General features: G+C 42.0%; 2 protein-coding genes across 6 annotated transcripts; one reads left to right on the top strand and one right to left on the bottom strand.

Annotated features, from left to right (window-relative positions):
* POMP (proteasome maturation protein) lies at positions 4-7,277 on the top strand. The gene is made up of 6 exons (XM_021378628.1): positions 4-98; positions 1,896-1,993; positions 2,753-2,813; positions 4,060-4,161; positions 5,570-5,663; positions 6,758-7,277. Exons 1-6 carry the CDS (start codon positions 96-98, stop codon positions 6,823-6,825), a joined length of 426 nt encoding a protein of 141 aa, XP_021234303.1. The 5' UTR covers positions 4-95; the 3' UTR covers positions 6,826-7,277.
* SLC46A3 (solute carrier family 46 member 3) lies at positions 7,776-23,733 on the bottom strand. 5 transcript variants are annotated; one of them, XR_002433013.1, is made up of 6 exons: positions 23,259-23,729; positions 17,070-17,943; positions 16,507-16,590; positions 14,315-14,471; positions 11,831-12,180; positions 7,776-8,968 (listed from the first exon to the last, which is right to left on the bottom strand). XR_002433013.1 is itself a non-coding variant. In XM_021378608.1 (6 exons), exons 2-6 carry the CDS (start codon positions 18,393-18,395, stop codon positions 12,093-12,095), a joined length of 1,263 nt encoding a protein of 420 aa, XP_021234283.1. In that variant the 5' UTR covers positions 18,396-18,565; positions 23,259-23,363; the 3' UTR covers positions 11,273-12,092. The 5 variants fall into 5 exon arrangements, 2 of the variants coding, with proteins under 2 accessions (XP_021234283.1, XP_021234269.1); XM_021378608.1 differs by lacking the exon at positions 7,776-8,968 and adding an exon at positions 18,336-18,565 and having other exon boundaries at positions 11,273-12,180; positions 23,259-23,363; XM_021378594.1 differs by lacking the exon at positions 7,776-8,968 and having other exon boundaries at positions 11,273-12,180.

Below are 24,544 nucleotides of genomic sequence, written 5' to 3'. Positions count from 1 at the left end.
CCACGTCCCCGTTAGGCCCCGCCCCGCCGCTGCCCGGGTCTGAGCACCGGAAGTGACGAAGAGGAGGCGGAAGTGGCTGAGAGCGTGGAGTCAAGATGGTGAGTGCGGGTTGGCGGTGAGCTGGTGTTCTGGTGCCGTTACTGGTATTCTTCTCACGAAGGGGATGGGGAGCGATGGGCCTGTCTCCTACTCTAGTTGCTGGGTCTGCCCTTTGGCAGAATGATGGGCGTTAGGCGGGCGGAGGGGCCGTGCTGAGTCACGGGGGTCCGGCGCGGCCCAACTCCGAGCTGTGCTCTGCGGGCGGTGGCGCCGGTAGGCACGGGAGTGCCGAGGCCGAATAAGCTTCGTGCAGTGAATGTGGCGGTGTGGTTGCGGGGGCTGTATCTCATCTCTACGTGGGGTGGGCAGTGCTGTGGCATAAGCGAGGCCCCAAGTTATTTCATGGCAGCGCTGCGTGGCTTCCTCCTTGCGTTTCAGTTGCTTATGCTGTGATCTCTCCTTTTGCCTCATCTTCTAGGTAATTTGTCTCTTCTGTGTGTTTGCTTACAGCACTCGCACAAAGATCTGATGTTGTTGAGTATGATGATTGATATATGATGTATATAGAATCACAGAATAGTCTGGGTTGGAAGGGATCTCAATACCCACTCTGTTCCACCCCCGTACTGTGGGCTGGAGAACCACCCAGCAGCTCAGGCTGCCCAGGGCCTCATCCAGCCCAACCTTGAGCGTTTCCATGAATGGGGCACTCACAGCTTCTCAGCAGCCTTTGCCAGTGCCTCAGTGCCCTTTGAGAGAAGGATTTTCTACTAGCATCTAACCTAAGCCTGCCCTCTTCTAGTTTAAAACCATTCCCACTTGTCTTATCACTATAAAATCCTGTAAAAAGTTGATATCTATCTTGTTTGTAAGTTCCCTTCAAGTACTGGAAGGCTGCAGTGAGGTGTCCACAGAGCTTTCTCTACGATAAGCTGAGCAAGCCTGGCTTGCTCAGCCTTTTTTGTTATCGGAGTGGTGCCCCAGCCCTCTGAGCATCTTTGTGGCCTTCCTCTAGATACACTCTAACAGCTCTGCATCCCTCCTGTACTGTTGGCCTTCCATGCTGCAAGCGCACACTGCTGGCTGATGTTGAGTTTTTCATCCACCAGAACCCTCAAGTCCATATGCATGCACGTAATAGCAGCTATTTTAGGTTTTTCTAATCACTACCAGGTTATTGAGTGTTACTGTGGCAGCGTATTGATATTGGAGATCTTAGCTGTGAGCACATGTTTTCAGTTTAATCCAACATTACTGCTGGGGGAAATTCCTGCACTGAACAGCTCATCACTGTTGCCTTCCAGACACATCAGTCTATTGGTGAGGCACTTTGTATGAATAATGCTGAAATGACTTCAGTAAAATCAGACAGGTTAGCTTTAAAACAGTCACACAGGTTAAGGTGGCTTTATATGGTATATCTGTGAGGTGTGGTATTCTAGTTTCTGCTGCAGGTTATTTGCTCTTTCCATGAACTAAGGTACTAGAATACTGGAGTACACCTTATCTTCACAAGGAGCCTTATACCATGGACATAATCAATTTGATCTTAACTGATTGTGTCTGTACTGAAGCAGAGCATGGTCTGCTTTCTTCCTTTCCATCCTTGCAGCACAGGCTAATTGTGAGTTTCTGTTTCTCCACATCCCCAAAATGTTTTGTTACTAGCTTTAGCCATCAGACTCTGAAAGAATTCTTATTCAGTACATTTTTTTTTTTCTGAAAGGGACTGTGAAGTCTAGGACTTGTGCATGAGTCGTTTGAGGAGCCTTGGTGCAATTTTTCATTTACTTAGTCTAACAGCACATATGAAAGAGGCCTGGTTCTGTTATAATAATCCTTGCTCTGTGTTCCAGGAGTCCAGAGGAGCTTCTTCTCTGCTGAAGGACAGCATCCCAATTACTGATTTTTCACTTCCTGGACCATTTGAAAGTCATGGTCTTCTGCGCAGAGGGTATGCTTTACTTTTGTAGTGTTAAATTGTGCCATAGCTAATGTCCAACTTCTAATGTAGGAGGAAGGACCATCTTAAATGCTCACTTCTTAGAGGAGGTTCTTGGCAGGTGAATCTTAAAAGCTATAGCCTAAAGCCCACATGTTTAGTCAGACTGCCTTTCAAGCTTAAATTTTCTGTTAAACATCCATTCAAGAAGTAGGTAATAGTTGATGTTCCTTTGTAGAAAATGATGGCCAAGTATTAGTCTTTACGAAGTATATGCTGGTTGGAATATATGCGTATCCGTGTGGGCAACAGCAGCATATGAAATGAGTAATTTCAGCACAGATACAAAAAGTAAAGTTTATCTATCTAAATCAGTGCATCTCAATATATCTAAAAGGTGCTGTATATCTCAGTTATGAAACTTGCCAACTTCTGAATATTAGATACAGTGTAGCTGAGATACAATTAAACTTGTAACATTTTCATTTATTAGTATTTTTTTCTGAAGGGAATCAAAGAAGGGAAGCCATTGTTCTCTTTTTGAAAGATAAAATTTAAGGAAAAAAGATGTCTGAAGTTAAACATTGTTTTCTTCTGGCAGTGCTGTAGTTAGAGCTCTTATTTGCTTCACCATTAAGCACATTTTTATAATTCAAACTGTGCTAATCTGTCTCTGTGCATTGATGCTTGTGCCTGGGATTTGGTTTGGAATGCAACTTAAAAAAGCACCTGATTAATCTTCTGAAATCCAATTTTTCCTTGCATTTCTAGCTTTGCATGTGTGAAAAACGAGTTGGTGCCCAGCCACCCACTGGAGTTGTCAGAAAAAAATGTAAGTAGGTGTAATGTTAAATGTAGTCTTTTTCACTCAACTTATTATGGAGTTTTATTTAGTGGTGGGGTTGCTTGGGTTGCTTTGTGCTGCAGCCAGGAAGGAGGAGGGTTTTGCCTTTAACAAAGTAGAAGTGTGTGACAACAGTAATGTTTTGTTTGTGCATTGCTGGCAACTTTGTTTAACAATTAATCTTCCACTTGTGACTCTTCAAGTACATAAGTGATCCTCCAGTTCAGGGTTTACTTAGTGAGGTGTAGTCATCTAAGACTGTGTAGGCAACCTCAGTAATTAGGCTGCTGGCATACCCGTTTCCTCTGGTAGGCTGATGCTCCCATTTTGCCTTTAGATTTGCCATTTATCTTCACTTTCAGACTTTCTGTGACCCATGCATATTTTTCTCTAAATTACTTTGTCCCATCTAGAAATTTTACGCATACGGTTTGTTCTGAGCGTAGTCTTGTCCATCTTAGTCATCACTTGTGGGCTGTTTCAGAGTGGTCTGTGGATCGAGTAAGACATTTGTACTTCTTGTTTTACTTTAGAGTAGTGTATTATTTTGATGTTGCAGGCATGTAGTTAGTATTGGGAAAGCCAAAATTGAGTCCAGATGACTCAAGCTTTAGAACTATTGAGAAACTTCTCTTGTATACTTCAGTTGTCACAAGCCAGCACTTTTTCATTAAGAAAAAACAACCCACCTCTATTAGGTAGATAATTTTCTTTGTCTTACTGATCAATTTTAGAACAGTTTGAGAAATTATGAGCTTTTTGTTATATTTCAGAGTAATGCATACTATATACGATGAAGGGAAAATAAATATTTCAAGTGGTTTCAAGTAGTCTGTAATAGCTAAAAGTAAAATTCACAATGTCTTTCTCCTTTCTGTTCTTACATTAAACCAGACTTAGCTTCCCATTTCTGTGCTTATAATATTATGGCAAAGTAGTGCACAGCTACACCACTTGGTGGAGTTACATGTCCTCATTCTCAAAACAAACAAAAAAAAAATTGTTCTGCTTGATTTATAATAAAATCCAGCAAAACCCAATTTCAGTTTTCTAAAACAAATGTTACTACATCACTCCCTTCCATGTACGTTTGATGTGCATATGATGGTATCACTGGACTTTTTTACACCTACATTTAATAAGCATATTCATTTAAGTAAGATATCGCAGATCTCTTCTGTACTTGTACTTGAAAGTTGCTTTTTCTATTAAAAATAATTTTTGTTTGTGGTAGTTCCAGTTAAATCAAGATAAAACAAACTTTGCCATGCTGAGAAATATTCAAGGACTCCATGCACCTTTAAAGCTGCAGATGGAACTCAGAGCAGTGAAACAGGTAGGCAATTTTTATCTAACTGCCAGAGCTTAAACCACATGAGGGCATCTTTGTCTGGGAACGTAAGGTTTCAGAAGGATGTCTTTCTGTCTTGAAATACAACCACTTTGTTTCCAAAACTATTTTTCACTGAACTATTCCTGTTTAAAAATAGAACTGCTGTTAGTAATATTCAGAGCAGTCAGTGTGCTAAAGGCTTTCAGCTGCTGCTGTTTTATTCATTCTTCGGTGAAGTGGTAAGCACTCTTAAGTTTTCTGTGGACAAGCTTTCTGTCTTTGACATTAATTCAAAAATTAGTACTTTCCTGTGGTAGCATATGTCCTTCATAAGAAGGAGTATCTGCAGCTGTAGGGAAAAGAAAGCTTGGGGCTCTGAAGCAGGTAGCGATGTGGGAGCGGATACAGAGGTAATGCAAAACCTGAAACAGGAAATCTGATATGTGCTTAGTATTTTTCTACAGCTGTTCTTGCAAGATCAGGGAAGGTCTACAGGAAGTTCTAAGGTTTTAACTTTCAATTGGGAAGCTAAGGTTGCCTCCTTTTCCCTTTTATCCCCTGGATGGAGAGTAACTGGAAGGTGGCTGACTTTGTTCCTTAGGGATCACAGTTTGGTGGTTCAAGTGAATTTTTTTTTTTGCTTGTTTGAAGATAGTAAAGCTACTAAGAATTGTTTCTCCAAGTAAATGGGAGCAATTTTGTACTCCCTTCCAGTGGATCATGTGCTACTGAACCACTGTGAGTTCCATTAAACTTGGTAGAAATTTCTTATCCTGAAGATGAAAGGCAAGAAACAGGATATATGAAAATGTCCCTCATTCTCAGCTGTATTCTTCTGTGTGGAAAAATCTTTTTCTTAACTGATATGCAGAAAATGAGACAGATGAGGACAAAGATCCTGCTACTGTATCTGTCTCCACAAACATTTGACGATGAGAAACATGGTGATCTAGAAAACTATTCGCTCCTGGATTTTGTGTGTCATGTTAGATATACAAGCTCCTTTGTGGTTTAATTATACCTTTCTAAAATGTTTAAGGGAATAGTTTGTGTTTTGGGACATCTGACAATTGTACCAGTAGTTGGGATGTTGCAGCGACCCTCCACAGCTTCATGGGAACAGAACAGGGAAAAAAAAAAAAACACAAAACTTTTTTTTTTACTAGTAGCTGCACTGCAGTGAAATCTACAAATGCAGTGAAAGGCTGCTCTTCTTATCACTAAACAGTGATAAGGAGCAGAAGATGGTGGTGTTGGGTAGGTTTTGATATTGATGTGTGCTGATAGTTCTCTTACTTCATCATTGTTTTCAAAGGAAGAGGTAACTGTCACTTTTCTCAGTCATTTCAGAAAGAAATTCAAAAACCTTCATTTCAGTCTTGCAAAAACTTTAACTCTTGTCTTTTTACAGGCCCAGCGTCTCCCATTCCTTCACAGCTCAAACATGGCACTGGATACCCTGAGGGGAAATGATGAATGCATTGGTTTTGAGGATATTCTTAATGGTAAATACATAGTTTTGAATATTATAGAAATATTTAAGGGTAAAATTTGGGGGAATGTATAGTTCTTCGCCACTAGGGAATAAGACCTTTAAAGGCACAAACTGAGAATAAAAAACAGTTCCAAAAGGCGAAGAAGCACTTAGGAAAGAGGAATAGGTGTGGTTTTCAGTTGCTAGTTGTGTGGGATGTAATCTGCAATGCCAAGTAAGTCTGTATTTGCTTTGGGGCTGGGTTTCTTGAGGAGCTGAAGATTATGCTCTTATATTGTATGCCTGTTTCTCCAGAAATTTTTGAACTACTTTCACAGGTTTTGAAAGGCATAGGTTACAAAGATATGATGTTTTTATAAGTTCTGTCATTAAAAAGAAAGGCTAGAGGAGAAAGCCATTAACATGCCTTACTTATGGGAGAAAAACAATCCAATACGGCTGTAAAGAAAAGTACCTTCTTCCAAGATGCATTTGCTACCATTTTTTTTTGCATTGACTTCTGTATGGAAGTGAAGTTCAGTGATTGGTATAGCTTGTGTTTCCCCATGTTCCTGGATAGTCTTTCAATACAGCAGCCCATATGGGCCATACTTAGGGCCAGGGAGGAATCTCAGAAGATAGTTAAGGGCGTAGAATTTTTGTGAAATGAGGCAGTAGGTTGGAGAAGAGGAACAAGAAGCATGTTCCAGCTAGCATAAGGGCTGAAGGATGAACTCCTCTTGTGCTAGACTCTAAGAAAAGTTGCATGGGAAGATGTATGAGACCTGTGGGAGAAGCTTTAGTCAGGCTTGCATTTTTTTAGATACCAATCTCATGCAGCCTTGGAGTCAGGCTGTAGAGTGTTGTGCTTTTGTAGAACTACTTGGTCTTACTTGAGTAGTTCCATTCTGGCTCCTTACAAAACACTCATATCGCTGTTCCACTGTAGGTGTACTGGTTATCTAATTATTGCTTTGGACAGAGGCGTACTGCGCAGTACTGTCAAGAATCAATTGAGTAATTTTTTCACTAAGCATTAAAATGAAAAAAATTATGGTCATCTTCGTAGTTCTTATTGATATTTGTAGCTTGGTAAAAGCCTAATGCTATTGACTTCTTTTTCAGATCCTTCACAAAGTGAAGTTATGGGAGAGCCCCACATGATGATGGAATACAAACTCGGTTTATTGTAACAAAATGTACTCAAAAATGTTTTGTGTATGTCTTTGTACTGCAGATCTAAATACGTGATCACTAAATTGACACTCAGTGTTTAACAGTCATACAGATATCATTTGCCTTCCTTGATGAAAAGGCACATTAAATGTTTAAAGTCCATAAATTGTTCTGTGCTTGTTGTCAATTACATAAATGTCCTGTATCTAGACAGCTTAAATAATGTCTCTTCATACACTGCTCAGGACAACAGTCTCTTAATTATGGAAATGCTATATATGTGTACAAGAAATCCAAAAAGTACCCATGCATTTTAAAACTGATTGTTGTAGGTAAATGCATTTAATGGATGTTCTTGCAGAAGAACTTTTTAAGGGGGAAACAAAGATATTTTCCGTTGAGTAATGCTTTGTTCATGAAAACTTCCATCCACTTTTTTAAGCATTAAATAAAAGTTTGCTATAAATGCTGTTGTGTTCCAAAATATAATTAATTGTGAATCACGGATCTCTTATCCACAACACAAAATGTTGTTGCTTTTTCTTGCTATTACTTTAAAGATCTTTAATTTCTGCACTGCCAATGCAATCCTGCTACATGCATTTCCTCCCTCCTTTTAAAGCAGCTGGAGTGGCATGGCACTGTAGGCAACTAAGAGAATAACCAGACAGGCTTTTCCAGTATTTATGGTATTGTTTGTGATGGACAGACACTGTATGTCTGTAACCCTCCCCCTCCACCCCCGCTTTCTTACTAATGGGAAAAAAAGGGGTTGTGGTTCAAAACAACAAATCTCTTGTCATCTGCAGGGAGCGTGAAACAATACTTCTAAGGCAGGAATTATGTTTATCCAGCTGATTTTGATGACTCTTAGGTAGAGTGCAAGTGCACTTAGGGTTCTGTTATAGATGATATTAGCAGAAATGAGAAATGTTGCTACAAACCTCTTCACAATCCCAGAATCTCAGGCATCTCTTGGGCTTTTCAGTATGCTTAAAATTGCCATAAACCCCTTACCCATATGCACTACAGCCTCTAACTATCCTCATGTAAATTTCATGGTGCATATTTATTGCAAAATGTTGCAGCAAATTAAAAACACTGAGATGACACAAGATAATTTACTGGCTGTTTTGTTCATTTTAAGAAAAGAAACTTAAAATTGCCTTTTAAGAATATTGCCTTTTAAGAGTTGGAGAGATTAGAGGTTTTCTTATGAAATACAAGTTAAGTCCTCAGTTGTATTTGTTGCCTTAGTGAGGTTATATGAAAGGACTGATAAATTCAACATGAAAGTGTAGACCTACTCAATGTTTTATGTAGCTGTTCTTTCTGTGAGCTGGTATACTTTAAACTAGCAGGAAATTCTGCTCATATTCAATATACGTGATTGAAATTTCTTGGTGGTTATGTATAAAGGAAGAGCAAGCTGTTGTAGAGCAAGCAGGTTGGGTTTCACTAGACTGTGGTGCAGTAGGCTCAGGACAGGGTGAGATCAAACCATATTCAGAGCAGGGGAGCTGCATTGTTCATCATGTCTGTAAGGAAGCTAAATTTAGGAGTTAGCCTGGCTAGAAAGCAAATGGCGTGTGTATGAAGCATGTACAAGAACTTACGTGGCATGCTGTTAAAGTAATGGGAGTCAAACTGAAGCAAAGCACTTTTGGGATTAAAAGGAAGGGTTACTGCTAAATTGGTTGAGGTGGCGGCTGGTCTTTCTTCCCCCAGCCCCTTCCCCCTGTCCCTCCAGGCTTCTTTCTGTAAGGCTGCTGCATGGCCTGAGCAGAGGCGTGCCACGTGAGGTGTGCAGCCAGCTGGGTCAGCCCTGCTGCTGGGGCTCTGCTGGGACTCGGCCTGGGCCGGGGGAGGAAGGTGCTCTCAAGTGCTTGGGTCTAGCATGCAGCACTGCAGCCCCCACACTGATCTCTGGCAGACAGCAGTGCTGTCCCTGTTCTGTAGTTCCTGTTGGTGCCGGTGTTCTGGGCAGCATCCTTTCCTCTCCCCCAGCACAGGAGGGAAGCAAAAGCACATCTTCCTGTGCTGCTGCTTGTTTGCTGTGACTGCACAAACAGACGATAGCATAGTGCTGCTGCTTCTGTTTACAGAAGAGTTACTCCACCAGTCCTCCCGTTGCCTGTTTGCCAAAAGCCACATCAAGAACTACAAATACAACACAATTTAGGTCAAATTCCACTATTAATCTCTGTTAAAATAATCTGTATTTACATACAAATAAATCACCTACTACAAACTTGAGTATAAAGCACATTAGTACCTGGTTTCCTCAACATGTTCAATGCTAGGCACTTTAAAAACGCAAATTGTGTCCTTCATGTGTTTTGGCCAAAAACTTAGCCAACCCCACACACTGTGTCTACCTGAAATATCTGCAAACAGCAAATACTTGGTATAGCAAAATCAAACCTCACCAAAGCCATTCCCAAAGTGCATGTGCACCTTCTCATTCCCAGCAGGGCACTGCTGCAGAACTGCCTTGCTACCTGCAGTGTTACCTGCACTGAAGAAGTGAAGGCATATACCTTTTTTTTCACTTGCTTTACTTGTTCCAGGCAGCTTTGTGTGAAATAGTTAATTTCATAAAGACTTTGATAACTGCATAATGAAGAGGAAAAGAAGACAACGTAGTCTTTGTGCTGAAGCTCTTTACATCAGTGTATTAATGTCCCTACAAGTACTTGCTAAGTTCTGGACCCAGTGATTACTGTAAAACTCACAGAATCATAGAATGGCCTGGGTTGAAAAGGACCTTGAAGATCATCGAGTTTCAAGCCCCCTGCTGAGTGCAGGGTCGCCAACCACTAGACCAGGCTGCCCGGAGCCACATCCAGCCTGGCCTTGAATGCCTCCAGGGACTGGGCATCCACAACCTCCTTGGGCAACCTGTTCCAGTGCATCACCACCCTCTGAGTGAAAAACTTCCTCCTAACATCTAACCTAAATCTCCCCTGTCTCCGTTTAAAACCATTCCCCCTTGTCCTATCACTATCTACCCATGTAAACAGTTGTACCCCCTCCTGTTTATATGCTCCCTTCAAGTATTGGAAGGCCACAATGCAGTCTCCTGGGAGCCTTCTCTTCTCCAAGCTAAACAAGCCCAGTTGCCTCAACCTTTCTTCACAGGAGAGGTGTTCCAGCCCTCTGACCATCTTGGTGGTCCTCCTCTGAACTTGTTCCAAGAGCTCTGCAATCTCGCTTCTCCTACAAGTTGGCAGCAACTTGGGCACCTCAGAGGAGAAGACTGAAGACAGTTTTATTTACTGGCTAGTGTATAAACTAGCTAGGAAAAACTAATGACCTTTAATTGTCAAAATAAGTCTTGGTTCATGAGGACAGAAGTGAAAGAGCCATCTGTATTCATTAGCATTCCCTCTCCTGTTTTCCCTAGTGACAGGCAGTAGTGATCTTTTCTCTCAGAGCGGTGAGGCACGGGCACAGGCTGCTCAGAGAGCTGTGGGTGCCCCATCCCTGCAGGCTCTCAAGGCCAGGTTGGATGGGGCCCTGGGGAGCCTGAGCTGGTGGGTGGTGTCCCCGCCCATGGCAGGAGCTTGGGGCTGGGTGGGCTGTAAGGTCCCTTCCAACTCAAACCACTTTTTCATTGTGTGATTCTATGAATTCCCAGAGTGCCAACTCCACTTTACCTTATTTGACCCTTCATTTAATCTTCTCAGTGGTCAAGATGCATATCATGAAAACAACATTGCCCTTCAAACAGAAATGATTCATAATAGTATCGCCATGATGTACTAATATTTTTTGGCAGAATACCACTGAGAAGCTCTACAGAAGCATTCTCAATAATTAGGATCTGTCTCTTGTTATGTTGTTTTGATTTTTCTAACTAGTCTTTTTTGGGGAAGAAAGTCACATACAACCCATCTGTACTTTCAGGGATCGGGACAATATTGGCTATAAAACTCTCTCCTAAAACAACACATGGGAGTGATCTTGAACAGGGTGTTTATTCCCACTTCTTATCATTCCCACTTTTGCTATGCTATGTATTCCAAAAGCTAATACTCTGGCTAGTTTCTGCCTATAGATCTCAAGCAAAAAGCTGAAGAATCAACACAAAAACTGATTTCTAGGTTTAGAGCTCTCAGTGATTTGCACTGTGGCCCAGGGCAAGTCACTTCTCCTCTCTGTTCATTTATCCTTCTCTGAAACAGGGAGGATAATATCTATTGCAGAGGGAGGTTCCCAGTAGCATTTGTAAAGTGCTTTGAAGATTAGAAATGTTATTCAAGTGCAAATAAATCATGCTGCATTCACTGTAAGATATTTAGATGCATAGTTTGGATTTGGTCACCTCATTTCAGAATTAATAAAAAAAGTATTTGAAGATCCACTGAAAAAAACGCTGTTACAGCCTTTCACTAGAAATATAAATTAAGTTCAATGCCGCCAGCGTAACTGGAAAACAAGAAACATCCATGGGACAAAACATAGAGGTGTCTGTATGTAGTCTCTCATATATCAAAAAAACAATCAAAGATTTACAATCTAAAAATCTATGTGCAATATGGCCTCTGCAAAATGTAGGCACAGGCCTAACTTCACACTCTACAGGCTGGAAATGTTCCAAGAACAACAGTTCTGTGTGAAAATCCATTTTAAGAACTAAGTCACAGGCAAGGTCCACACATCATACATTCAACTTGCACAAACACTCTCTGGTAACTGCAGAGAGGTAAGTCTTACAGCAGGTACAACTATTGCTTTCCATTCAGTTGCTTTCTGAAAGAAACATCTTTTAGTTTAGTAATTTTAGGCAGTGCTGTGGGCTTCACAGGAAAGATGGACCTCTTAAGATGTACACAGTGGACTGCATGCACAGCTGGCATGAGCTCCACTGGCTTCAGCAGAATTGCCAACAGCCTCTGGCTAAAGGGCTGATAAGCTTATCTTTGTCCCCCCACTTAGACTGATACGAGATGCATCATAATCTACAGCTGATATTTTCAAACTTGAGATGGGGTAAGCGGCAAAAGAGAATTATCCTACCTTACTTTTTTCTCCATGCTGAAAGCAGCATTAAAATCTCCATTGCCAGCCTATCCACATAGTTAAGTACAGGAGATAGGTTTATCCAAGTGCTAAAAAAAGACTGGATGTAGAGTGCTATCAATTCAGTGCTTATTGCTGCAGGGCCAGTTTTAGATTTCATCTGCAACTCTTGAGTTATCTCTATGGTCTCAGTATGACACAATGGTCTCTGCCACTGCATGTCAGATTAGAAAAGCCAAATAGTTGGTGACTCCTCTGTTCAACTATCAACGCTGTCTATGCTGGATACTTCTTCAGGTACAAGCAGAGCCAAGTCCTCCCGATTCCAGCTTGTGCACAGAAGCCAGCTGCAAGACATAGATAAGACAGATATTGTTAGCTGAGTGAAGCATGATGATTCAGCAGTAACAAACACACCCAACAGTTCTGTTACAGCCATCTCCCACAGCACAAAGCCCTGGACATATCTTAATAAACAAAACCAATGATAGCATTTGTCCCTTATTAGACACGTTAGGCAGTATCATTTCTGCTGTCTGTGAAAAATACTAAATTAACAGGGAGACTGATTACAGACTGGAACTACTAACATTTCAGCTCTCAAACAGTAATGCTGTGTGACAACTGGAAGGCTTTAGAGAGCAGTTATTCAAAGGATGGGACATCTGAGACACTAATAATGGGAGAAAAACAGCTTTCCAAAAGTTATTATGATGACGGACTGTGGTTTTGATTGCAGGATTCAGTAATTTCATAATTAGTACTTGTTAGCTTTTGCTCACGACAGAATGTTTTAACAGAAACTTTCACTACCACAAAGCACTGAATCAAACGAAAATTAATACTTTATAAAGCAAAAATATTTATGGGGCATTCAGCTACATAGCTGAACTCCTCTATTTTTATTACGTTACTACAGAGCATTCTCCACTAGAAGCACAAGACGCCTTTGCTTCAATTCCCTCAAGACCCACCTCTACCGTAAGTCTCCTCTTGCCATTAGTGCAGCTTCTCTGAATAGATGCAGGAAAATACTGCAGTCATGCAGGCACAGATTTGAAATAAATAATGGGAAATGTTCTAAGTTTATAGCATTGTCACCACCTATTTAAAACTGAAAATGCAGCTGACGTAGATAAAACATGACTGAGATAAAGGCTATACGCTAGGAAAAAGATACAAGCCTCCAGCAAAAGGAGTCTTGCAGCATCCTCTTAAGAAAAACAGCACTTTTTTTTCTGAATATAAACCTATATTACAAAGAGTGACCCTTCTGTCATTTAGCTCTGTGTTCCAGCACACTAAAAAGACGTAATTTATACTGGAAATAATGTAAAGTGAGCGCAGCTTTTCTGGATACTCGTGAAAAACGATCTTTCATTGAGTTACTAGATGGTCACTAGATATGATTATATGGAAATACTACAGAGGAATATTTTTTGAACATGTCCAAAGGTTTATTTCAGGCTGGATATTAGGAAAAATTCCTTCTCAGAAAGTGTGGTAATGCACTGGAACAAGCTGCCCATGGAGGTGGTGCAGTCACCGTCCCTGGTGGTGCTCAAGAACTGCGTGGATGTGGCACTGAGGGCTGTGGTTAGTGGGCATGGTGGGGATAGGCTGACGGTTGGATTAGATGGTCTTGGAGGTCTTTTCCAACCCTAATGATTCCATGATTCATATGGGGCTTAAGGTTAGTGCAGAGCTTTCACAGACTTCAGTTGGCACTGGGTCACAAGGTATCCAGGACCAATGATCAGGACAGATAGCTTTCCATCAAATTCATGGGTATTTGCTCATGTTTAACCCCTGTTAACATCTAGAAGGACTCAGACTGCAAAACTAAGCTCATGGCCTTCAAACAATCTGCTTCATTTGTTCTGCATGGAAGGCACATGTAGAGGTCTCAAGCCAATGGAAGGCACATACATGCAGTCAATGGCACAATGCATCCCGCTAGTCATAAATTCAGGGTAGATTTCAGTTTGGGGGAATCAGGTGACAAATTCACAGCTTAGAGCTGGAGGGAGCTAGCTGGATCAGGGCTGGAAATGGACAGATGATGGGAAATTTCTTGCAAGGTGCAGAGGTGTTGAAAGAAAACCACAGTGACTGGCAGCAGCGGAGGCACTCCTCTCAGAGATGTGACCACAAGCCTCACTGAGACAAAGCGGCTCTCTGCAGTCTGGGCTCCCTGACTTCTGTCTTGTCCCTTCACTGCTATATCCCCCACAGTATCATCTCTGCCATATTCCAAGCTCTTCCCTGCTGACAAGCCTCAGAGTATCTGCCATAGGCTTGCTATATATAAGTAGTTACTAAATTGGAAGAAAACCAAAGGGAAGGCTACACACAGAATATATCCGGTACGTCAGAAAACACTGAAGTTAGAGAATGCATTAAACCACTGAGCTTCAACTCACGTCAAAACAGAACTCACCAGTAAAAGCATTCAGAAGCACCCTCCTGATATGTACTTACCACAGTACACCCAGTGGAATTAGACACAGGCTGGCTGACAAGAGGAAGCTAAAGCCTGAAAACCATGCAACAGTAGCTGCATAGATAACATTAAAGACTGAAAGTGAAATAGTGCCAGTCACAACTTCTAAACAGGCTATACAAGCAAACACAGCACCTGCAAAAAACAAATTAGATTGGATTACCAACAAAATAAAACCAGAAAGTTTTTAAGCTCAAAGTATTTATCAAAGTTTTTAAACTAGTTTCAAAAGATCTATCTGCAATATTTCAGCAAGTGTGCAAGTATCAAGCTCCTGAGTATCGTGTATCTTTGTTATGGAAGTGTCTTCCAAAGGGACTCCTACAGAAGACTTTTAAATGGAATTTTTTGTTGTTATTGTTAGTAGAAACTACTTTTTTTTGCTATTATCCTGTCACCATACCTACTTTATTGAATCAATTTGTCACATGAAATTCAAACTGTTCATACTCACTAACCACATTCTGCACAGCTTCGTCCTTTACCCCTTTCAATTCTCCCCTCTATTCTCAGTCTTCCCTTTCTTGTTTCCTCCTTTTCTAGTCTCCATTCTTACACTGCAACAAAGAGCAACAAAGAGTGATGGTTCAGCCCATAACCACATCCTTCTCATTTTTTAAATGAAAGAAATAATCTTTCATTTGCTCTGAACTACCCATTGGAGTGTCAGCCGATCCCATCTGCGTATTTTTGGACACATGTTCCCAAGCCGCGTCCATATTCATCAGACTAAAACCAAAATCACAATAAGTAAGCAGAAAAGGATGGCAAGAGGCAACCTGATTCCTGCATCAAACTACTCAAGTATCCAAAGCCCCAAAGAATGCCAAGAAATCACAAAAACAGAAGCGTTTGTTAGCATAGTAGAGTATAAAGAGATCCTTGTTTCAGTGTCTAAAGATATGTACTTTTTTTAAATAAAACCAACTCACAAGAATGCTTCTAGACAGTATGTGCTCCTCAAAATCTAGCTGCAGCAAAATATGGGACACTAGAGACACATTTTGAGGCCTCACATGCTTGTGTTTGCGTGTGTTCCATTAAAGAAAGCACTTCTAGAAGTAATATGTTACAGCCCTTGAGACGTCTTTAAGTGGCCACGGGCATTTGTGAAGCTGGTACACTGCTGGGATGCAAGCCTTTGTTTTCAAGTGTGTTGAAGGCTGATCACTTAATGCTTATCTTTCTAAGTTATAAAGTGTGGCATTGATGAAACAACAAGTGTTTATTTTTCTCCATCAAAATCCTGTGAATGTAGAAGCTGTTCTACATGTCACTTTAAGAAAAGGAACTGAAGTATTGTATCTGCATCTCAGGGTCCTGAGGGAACTGGCTGATGCGGTTGCTGAGCCGCTCTCCATCATATATGAAAAGTCATGGCTGTCAGGTGAAGTCCCAGTGACTGGAAAAAGGGAAACATCACTCCATTCTTAAGAAATGGAGGAAGGAAGACCTGGGGAACTACAGGCTGGTGAGCCTCACCTCTCTGCCTGGGAAGATCATGGAACAGATCTTCCTGGAAGAGATGTTAAGGCACATGAGGGTCAAGCGGGTAATCTGAGACAGCCAGCATGGCTTCACCAAGGGAGGGACATGCCTGACCAATCTTATGGCTTTCTGTGATGAAGTGGTGGACAAAGGGAAGGCAACTGATGTCATCTACGTGGACTTGTGCAAGGCCTTTGACAATGGTCCCTCACCACATCCTTATCTCTAAATTAGTGAGGTGCTGGAACAGGTTGCCCAGAGAGGTTCAAGATGCTCCATCCCTGGAGGTGTTCCAAGGCCAAGCTGGCTGGGGCCCTGGACAGCCTGATCTGGTGCTTGACCTAGCAGCTGGCAACCCTGCACGCGGCACGGGGTTTGGAAGTTGATGATCCTTGAGGTCCCTTCCAACACAAGCCATTCTATGATTCTGTGATCTGTATAAATACTGAGTGCTCTTCTCCTTAATATTCTCCATGATCTTTCTTTTTAGAGCAGTAACTTCTTTCAAAGTTGAAATTTGCAATAGAATCATAGAATCACCAGGGTTGGAAAAGACCTCCAAGATGATCCAGAAAGCAGTCTGAAAATACCAATATACACCTGTTTGTTTAAAGGTGACCTTGGTGCATCTCTGTTCTGAAATACAACATCGTATTATTTTTCAAAAACAAATTCCACTCACCCTGCTCACTGGGGAGAACCACTTTTGACAGCATGGATCGGAGAACAGGAACAGGCATAAGGCAGAGTAAAGATGGCACTCTTACTGTAAAGCAATGAATCAGCAATGAGACATGAATGTAATAAAAATCCAGGATTTTACAGACATGTTGCAAATGAACTAGACATATATTTTTGAGTTATATAGTAAATATAACTATATTATAATATAACTATATAAATATATAGTAAAAGAGTTATATAGTACTTCCCAAATAGTAAAACTATGTGTGCATTGAAACATATTGTGTGCATTGAAACATAATTACCCAAGCAGAGACGAATCCCTAAATCCAGTATATCTATATAGCACTAAAACCAAATCATAAGCCAAGTAATTTCATTCACTTTCCATACTATTCATCTTTTAATTAAATTCTAAATCGGTATGACTCAACCTTGTACATTCTACCTCTTTATGACCCTTTCAAGGCGGCGCATCCAATATTCATCACCACCAACTCTAACTACAAACAACACACGAGTATTTTCTTTTATACTGTTGAGAATCGACATTGAACTCACCTAAAAACATGAGCAGGGTTGTTTTGGCAAAGGCAGCCATGACAATTCCTCCAATGTAAGAAAATATCCCAATAAATACAATGTAAATGTCTTTGAGACATTTAGAAAATAAATAAACTCCCAAAAAACTGGTCAGAGAGACAGAAGTGAATGCAGCTGCTCCGTATCCAATGTACACTTCATTCCAGCACAGCGGCTCATCCAGTTCATACAGCGTAAAAAGTGAACTCCCACCAAAGACAGTAAATAAATAAGTCATAAATGTAAAAAGTAACACAATGATTAAAATTCTCTTTTTGGACGGGGCAGTTTTAAAAAGCATGTACACTCCAGAAAATGCTTCTTTTAGAAGTTCTTTATAAGATAATGGTGCCTGTTGCTGGAATTCAGATATGTGCACTGTGTCTTCCAAAAAAAAAATAATATAGATAATGTTAACAACATGAAGTAGAGATGCTATCACAAATGTCCACGTAAAGCCTATTTCTCTTAAAAAGTACCCAGAAGACAGTCCTGCCAATCCAGATACAATTCCAAAAATTAAATCAACCACAGCTATTCGTGTAGTTTTCTGCTTCTCATCGTGACACTGATCTGCTATATAAGCAAAGCCTCCTCCAAGGAAAGTCGCCATACTCCCAAACAGTCCCGAAATAAATGAAACCACAAACAGGACAGAGGTTGACAAGGAAAAATGTGATATTATAGTGAGGAAAATATCTGCAATCAAAGCTCCAATTGATGGTAAAACCAAAGACTTTTTTCGTCCCTGGCGATCCCCATTAGCTACGATGATAAAGGCAACTATCAGGCTGGGAACTGCCCCTGTTAAGTCCAGCTGCATATTAAAAAGAGAAGTCTTCTCTTGAACTCCCTGTAAAGAGAAAACCAGAAATAATGGTAAACACCATAATATATTGTAAAAATAAATGTATATATAATATATAATTATATATTTACACCATAATAAGCATGCAGCATAATATTTAGCATAAAACAATTTGTTTCTATGTTATAGAATACATTATTGCAAAATATGCAATATCATCTTCCAAGATTACATGATCTCATATAAAACCATATTATGCTGTAATTAAATACAGTACTGTATTATATATCATAACATACGCATTATACTAGTTAATAATACAAAAGAATTGCATATTCAAAGACATGCTTTTGTAATTCTATTTCCAATATCTCTCAAACATCCCTTGTTGCATTAGACCCCAGAACAAGAACTTATTTGTTAAGATATGCTCTCACAAGTACTCTTGACAGGGCAGTTTCAATGAAGACAAAACAACAATCCTTCGGTATGTTCATTTACAAGAGCTGGTGTTCGTACTGTAAGCACCTTCTTCAGTATTGGGCACTGCCAAAGGGTACTGTGCCCATTTTAATCCTTCAGAAATCAGTAGTAGAACAATCTCTGATTCAGGAGTACAACCCACGCTCTCTACTCACAGGAGATCTTTTTTCCTCCCTAAACAACCCTGTGGGAGGGTCACAAAGAAGCAATTCACTGACCAGCACATTCTGCAAGTGAATAGAGCAGCGTTTGCGCTGACATCCCAACGTGCAGTGTTATGAATTGTAACAGCACACAAATGTGAAATGGTATTAAAAATTATACTGACCCATGTGTACAGATACGTGAACTAACTCCTTACTGGCAAGCCCTGGGTTCAGAGACTGTTAAAATCAGTGATATCCCTACTGATAAGCCACAGCAGGTAATCTCATAAGGAACAGTAGCTAATGCTGTAAACTGTTACGGGAAAAAATGTCTTGGTTCTTTTATAAAGAAGTTTAAAAATAAAACATAGCTTATAGTTAATAAAATACTAATGGTTGTAAAGAAAAGAACTAAAAAGTTAATAGGAAAAAAATATTTCGCACATTTACGAAGCTGGCTGCTAAGTGACAATGTGCAGCAATCTGATTTGGATCTGGCTTTTAATAGATTTATGCAGGCTGGAGAAACAGCAGTGGCACCAGCCCATTCAAAGAGATACCTGCCCAGATGAAAGAGCAGCAGCAGAGAAGGCAGTCACTGCATTCACACAAACCCTTCCTACAGGATCATCTCACACAACAAACTTCCAGACGTAGAGAGTAACTCTGAAATTAGATCCCTGAGGCAGCACACAGAGCTGGGCAGCAGCTCTGTCTATGGGTATGGCAGTGCAGCAGGAAGCCAGGCAGACTGGAGCATAAAGCTGTAGGAAAGAACTTAATGTGAGAGGAGAAAGGCAGCAGGACTGGCATGGGATGGGAAATTATTTGCTCTGAAAAGACAGTGCCAATGGGAAAGGAAGCAACTCAGCCTGCAGACAAATGGGGAACAGCAAACAAAGCACAGGCAATTCCAGGGCAGTGAGTGGCTGCATTTGTAAAGCCTGAAAACACCCTTCTGCCACAGGTTGTGCTCTCTGTGCATAATTGTTATTGTGCACAGAAAGCACAATATTTCTTATTGTTGCAAGCATTGCTTCTTTACAAGTGTCAGGTTCTAAGTCAATGACCATCAAAGAAATGGCAGTATATTGGGAATAAAACTAAATATTATTACATACGTTCTCAGTCTGCATTAAACATGCAATGCAAATGTTATTGCTGAAACATACAGATGTATGAAATGGGAGGAAGAAACCAGTGAAGATTTGGGTCTCAATGTTTTGGAAGTAGGTGTACTGTGCGCTGGCAGCCCAGAAGGCCAACGATGTTCTGGGCTGTATTAAGCAGTATTAAGAAGTATTAAGAGGAGTGGCCAGCAGGGACAGGGAGGTGATTGTCTCCCTCTACTCAGCTCTTGTGAGGCCCCATCTGGAGTACTGCATCCAGGCCTGGGGCCCCCAGCACAAGAAAGACATGGAGCTCTTGGAGTGGGTCCAGAGGAGGGCCACCAAGATGATCAGAGGGCTGGAGCACCTCTCCTGTGAAGAAAGGTTGAGGGAACTGGGCTTGTTTAGCTTGGAGAAGAGAAGGCTCCCAGGAGACCACACTGTGGCCTTCCAATACTTGAAGGGAGCATATAAACAGGAGGGGGTACAACTGTTTACAGGGGTGGATAGTGACAGGACAAGGGGGAATGGTTTTAAACGGAGACAGGGGAGATCTAGGTTAGATATTAGGAGGAAGTTTTTCACTCAGAGGGTGGTGACGCACTAGAACAGGTTGCCCAAGGAGGTTGTGGATGCCCAGTCCCTGGAGGCATTCAGGGCCAGGCTGGATGTGGCTCTGGGCAGCCTGGTCTAGTGGTTGGCGACCCTGCACTCAGCAGGGGGCTTGAAACTCGATGATCTTCAAGGTCCTTTTCAACCCAGGCCATTCTATGATTCTGTGATACAACATAAGGAATGTGGCTATAAATCCAGCTACCCCAAATGACTGTAACACTGCTGCCACAAATGACCTGCTGCCTACTGACCAGATGACTAAAAAAAATACAGAAAAACTCCATTTAGAGTGAAAGGAACTTGACCGTCCCCCTTCATGTTGTTATAAAGTTACCAGAAATGACTACTGAAAATGACTGGTCAAACCCTCAGCTGCTTTATAGTCATGTAGCTACAAAGATCAATATAAAATAAAAGATCAATATGAAAATAAAAGTCTAGCTTTTTAATCTGTAAATTTGCCCTACTCTGAGACAAACTCTCATGCTGGACAGAAGTAGTTCTCAAAAATACAGATTACAAAACTAAAAGAATGAAAATGAAGAAATGATTCACTTGCATAAGAATTAAAATAAGAGGGAAGTCTTTTGCCTGAGGCTACAACATAAAGAATACGATAAACAGACAGGCTCATAAACTTACAAATATTACTGGGTGACAAAGGAAAATGCATGTCCTGAACAATAAACAATGTTTAATTAATAACGTAGCTCTTCCTGAGCTACAGAAAGGATTATTCAAGCCAGGGATCAGAACGCTCCAGCTTGTATTTGAGTTACTTCGAAATTCATTTTCATTTATCACAAAATTGCTATGATAAATGCAAATCCAAAGAAATAATTAATCCACAAGCTGCCAAGACTATCTATTTTGAACGACTGTCTATCTTTTTTTTTGCAGACCTCAAGTGATTTTGTCTTCAGTTTCTTTTTACATTTTGACTTGAAATAGATGAGATTAGTAAAAAGCTTCTCCATCCCCAGAATGGAAGGACTTACACTGAATCAACCTGTAAGAGAGATCTTCCTCTAGAAGTTGACACCAAGCACACCTGACAGTAAAATTTACAGTACCTACGTATATAACTCACTTAGGGTGATCTTGGAAAATCCCAAACACCTACTTCTATCATCAGCAAAGGGCCTGGGACTGCATTACTGGATCTACTCTTTTCACCATACGCAGGGTTACAGCTCAGCACAGACACTGCTGAAATTAATGGGCGACTTTTGAGTTCTACATCCATATACTATGGGAACAAGCATAGTACAAAAATACAGGCTAGGCAGCTAGACAAGAGCATGATTGTTCAATAATTCATAGTCTGTGGGCTACCATCAAAATGGAGGGAATGGAAATTTTTCAAGAAAGGGAAACAAACAAGTTCTATTCACTACTGCTCAGATACCATCTTGAAGGACTCCTACTCTCAAATATCAAAACTTTTGTTTATATGAAACACGGTTGGCTTCTTGTATGCCAAAAATCCTGTAATTTGCAAATCCACAGTCACATCAATCAGGGCTGCTGTGTAAATTTCAACACTCTGCTTCAGTGTTTTGCCAAAAGATATATCAAGTGTTAAATCTTCGAGCGTATGTGGTCACAACTGGAAGATTAAGTTGAATTTGGGGGGTTTCTAGCAAATCCAAAGTGCAGAAATGTTTGTGAAATGTAGGTTTTCTGATGGACTCTGTGATTGGAACTACCAAGCACTACATTTAATTCTAGTAGGTGTCTTTTCCATTGACGTATGACACTGTACAATAAAATGCCCACAGCTCCAAATGAGGAGAACTCTGATCCAATCCAAACTGTAACCTCTAACTGTAATAACTGCTAGATACAACACACTGGGGGAGCAGTGGGAAGAGAGTGGAAAGAGACAGTAGGAAGGTGGTGGAGTCACAGTCCCTGGAAGATCCTCAAGAAAAGGGTAGATGTGCCACTTAAGGACATGGTTAGTGGGCATGGTGGTGATGGTTTGATGGTTGGGCTTGATGACCTTAGTGGTCTTTTCCAACTTACTGTTTCTATGATTCTCCGAAAGCAAAAATGGAACACCGTCATCTCTTCTGTTGACAGCTCACATCAGTTCTGCTTACATGTAGCACGAAAACTGCTCTGAAGTGCTTCTGCAGAGGATCCAATCAGCACCTAGCTACCCAGCATACCATGAAAAAGTGCTACGAATGGAACTGGCCATGTGATCACTGTGCCATCTTTGTATTTCAACAAGACAGACAAGTACTGGCCTGTGAATGGTAGAACTGATGTTTTATATATATGGGACAATTGTTAAACTGTACATATTACAAAGAGCACTCAGAGTGTGACTCAAAGTCACAGAAATCATTGATGGTGCATAAACACATGCACAGCATCTACTGGAAGGAGAGCCCTCAGCTGCACTGTTTACTACAGGAGGCCAACGTCAACTTGGGCCCAATCCAAGATGACTTTCAACCAGTAAAAGATGATTAAAAGATTAAAGGATGAATTTATCTCAGCATCTTCCTGGAGATAATTCGTAGAATCATTTGAGTTGGAAGGGACCCTTAAAGGCCATCCAGTCCAACTCTCTGCAATGAACAGGGCCACCTACAGCTAGATCAGGTGCTCAGAGCCCCATCCATGACCCTGAGTGTCTCCAGGGACGGGGCTCCATCCACCACCTCTCTGGGCAGCCTGTGTCAGTGCCTCACCACTCTTATTGTAAAAACTTCTTCCTTACACTTCCTTCCCTATATCCCTGTAGCTTTATCTTCTCCAGGCTGAGCAGCCCCAGCCTCTTTCAGCCTTTCATCGTCCTGAAAGCATGACAACTATGTACAGTGCAACACAAGACCAAGGAGGCAGTGAAGTGACAGCGGTTTATGAAACCATTACTTTTTCTACCTATAAAAGGTTAAATAAGGTTATAGAAAGGGAGGCTATGTTGCTCATAACCTACCGGCTGAAAGCTTTATTGCCTATATTTACAGCTGCATTTTTTCTTTCCTCTTACCTTCTGCATGACATAAGTTGGGCTGCTTTTGTTTTGCTCACAGTGACTGCTGTTGTCGCTGCTTATGGCGGTGGAGTTGTACTCCTCTTCCCACAGCTTTCGGTAAATGAACTGCTGCACCACCGGGTTCATCAGGGAATGAGCAAATATGTAGATGAAAATGACCGGCTCCACAAGGAAAACCCTCCTCATTTCTCGATCCTGCTTTTAACTCTCTTCAGCAGAGAAAATAAAACGTCACAATGATCGACCAGACGAAGGGAAACCACCATCCAACCTGCAGGAGGAAGGAGCGCGGCACTCGGCCCTCCGCCTGCCCCAACGCCTCCTCCTTCCCGTCCCCACCGGCCCGCTGCCCTGTCCTGGCCGTCGGTGCCGTATCCCAGCCGGGCCGAACCCCTCCCCCGTCCCCCGGAGGTCACGCCGCGCCGTGTTTATGTCCCGCACTGCGCGACATGAAGCGACGGGCGGCGAGGGCGGCTCTCCCCGCGGCGCGGTCCCGCCCCACCGCCGGGAGGAGGGAGGCGGGCGGCGCGGCGGTGCTGGCTGCGCGGCTCTGCTCGCCTCGGAGGGGTCGACCGGTGCTTGCTGCGGCTGTGCCGGCTGTTCCTCTCTGTGCCTTGCCATCTCCAGGCGATTAAGGGCCATTTTTGGTCGGGAGATTCTGTGGTTTGCTTGCCAGCAGTTTGTCTCCGGGGCATACCTCTCGTTTTCCCCGAGTCCAGCGTCGCTGCTGCCGCGGGAAGGTGGGGTGGACTTTGTTTTCTGGCTGCACTGCCTTGGCACATACTTTGGCACTGCACAAGAGCTGACGGTGGTGCAGATCTGCAGTTGTGCTGCTCAGTGGGGCTGTGCCCACCGTGGTGAAGGATAGCGTAGGCCCCAGCTGCAGACCTGCACCCAGGCGTGGGGCCTTGGCACAAGAAGGGTACAGAGCTGCTGGAGCAGGTCCAGAGGAGGGCCAGAAAGTGCTCAAAGGGCTGGAGCAGCTCTCCTGTGAAGACAGGCTGAGGGAGATGGGGGTGTTCTGCTTGGCGAAGAGAAGGCAGCAGGGATACCTCACTGCGGCCTTCCAGGACGTAAAGGGAGCTTATAAACAGGAGGGAGACCAACTTTTTATAGGACAGTGATAAGACAAGGGGGTATGGCTTTGAACTAAAAGAGAGGAGATTTCGGTTAGATGTTAGGAGGAAGTTTTTCACTCAGAGAGCAGTGGGGCCCTGGCACAGGCTGCCCAGAGAAGCTGTGGATGCCACATCCTTGGAGGTGCTCAAGTTCAGGTTGGA

This window comes from Numida meleagris, chromosome 1 (genome assembly GCF_002078875.1).
Source record: "Numida meleagris isolate 19003 breed g44 Domestic line chromosome 1, NumMel1.0, whole genome shotgun sequence".
Lineage (NCBI taxonomy): Eukaryota > Metazoa > Chordata > Aves > Galliformes > Numididae > Numida > Numida meleagris.
This window is presented reverse-complemented; position numbering and strand designations above follow the sequence as displayed.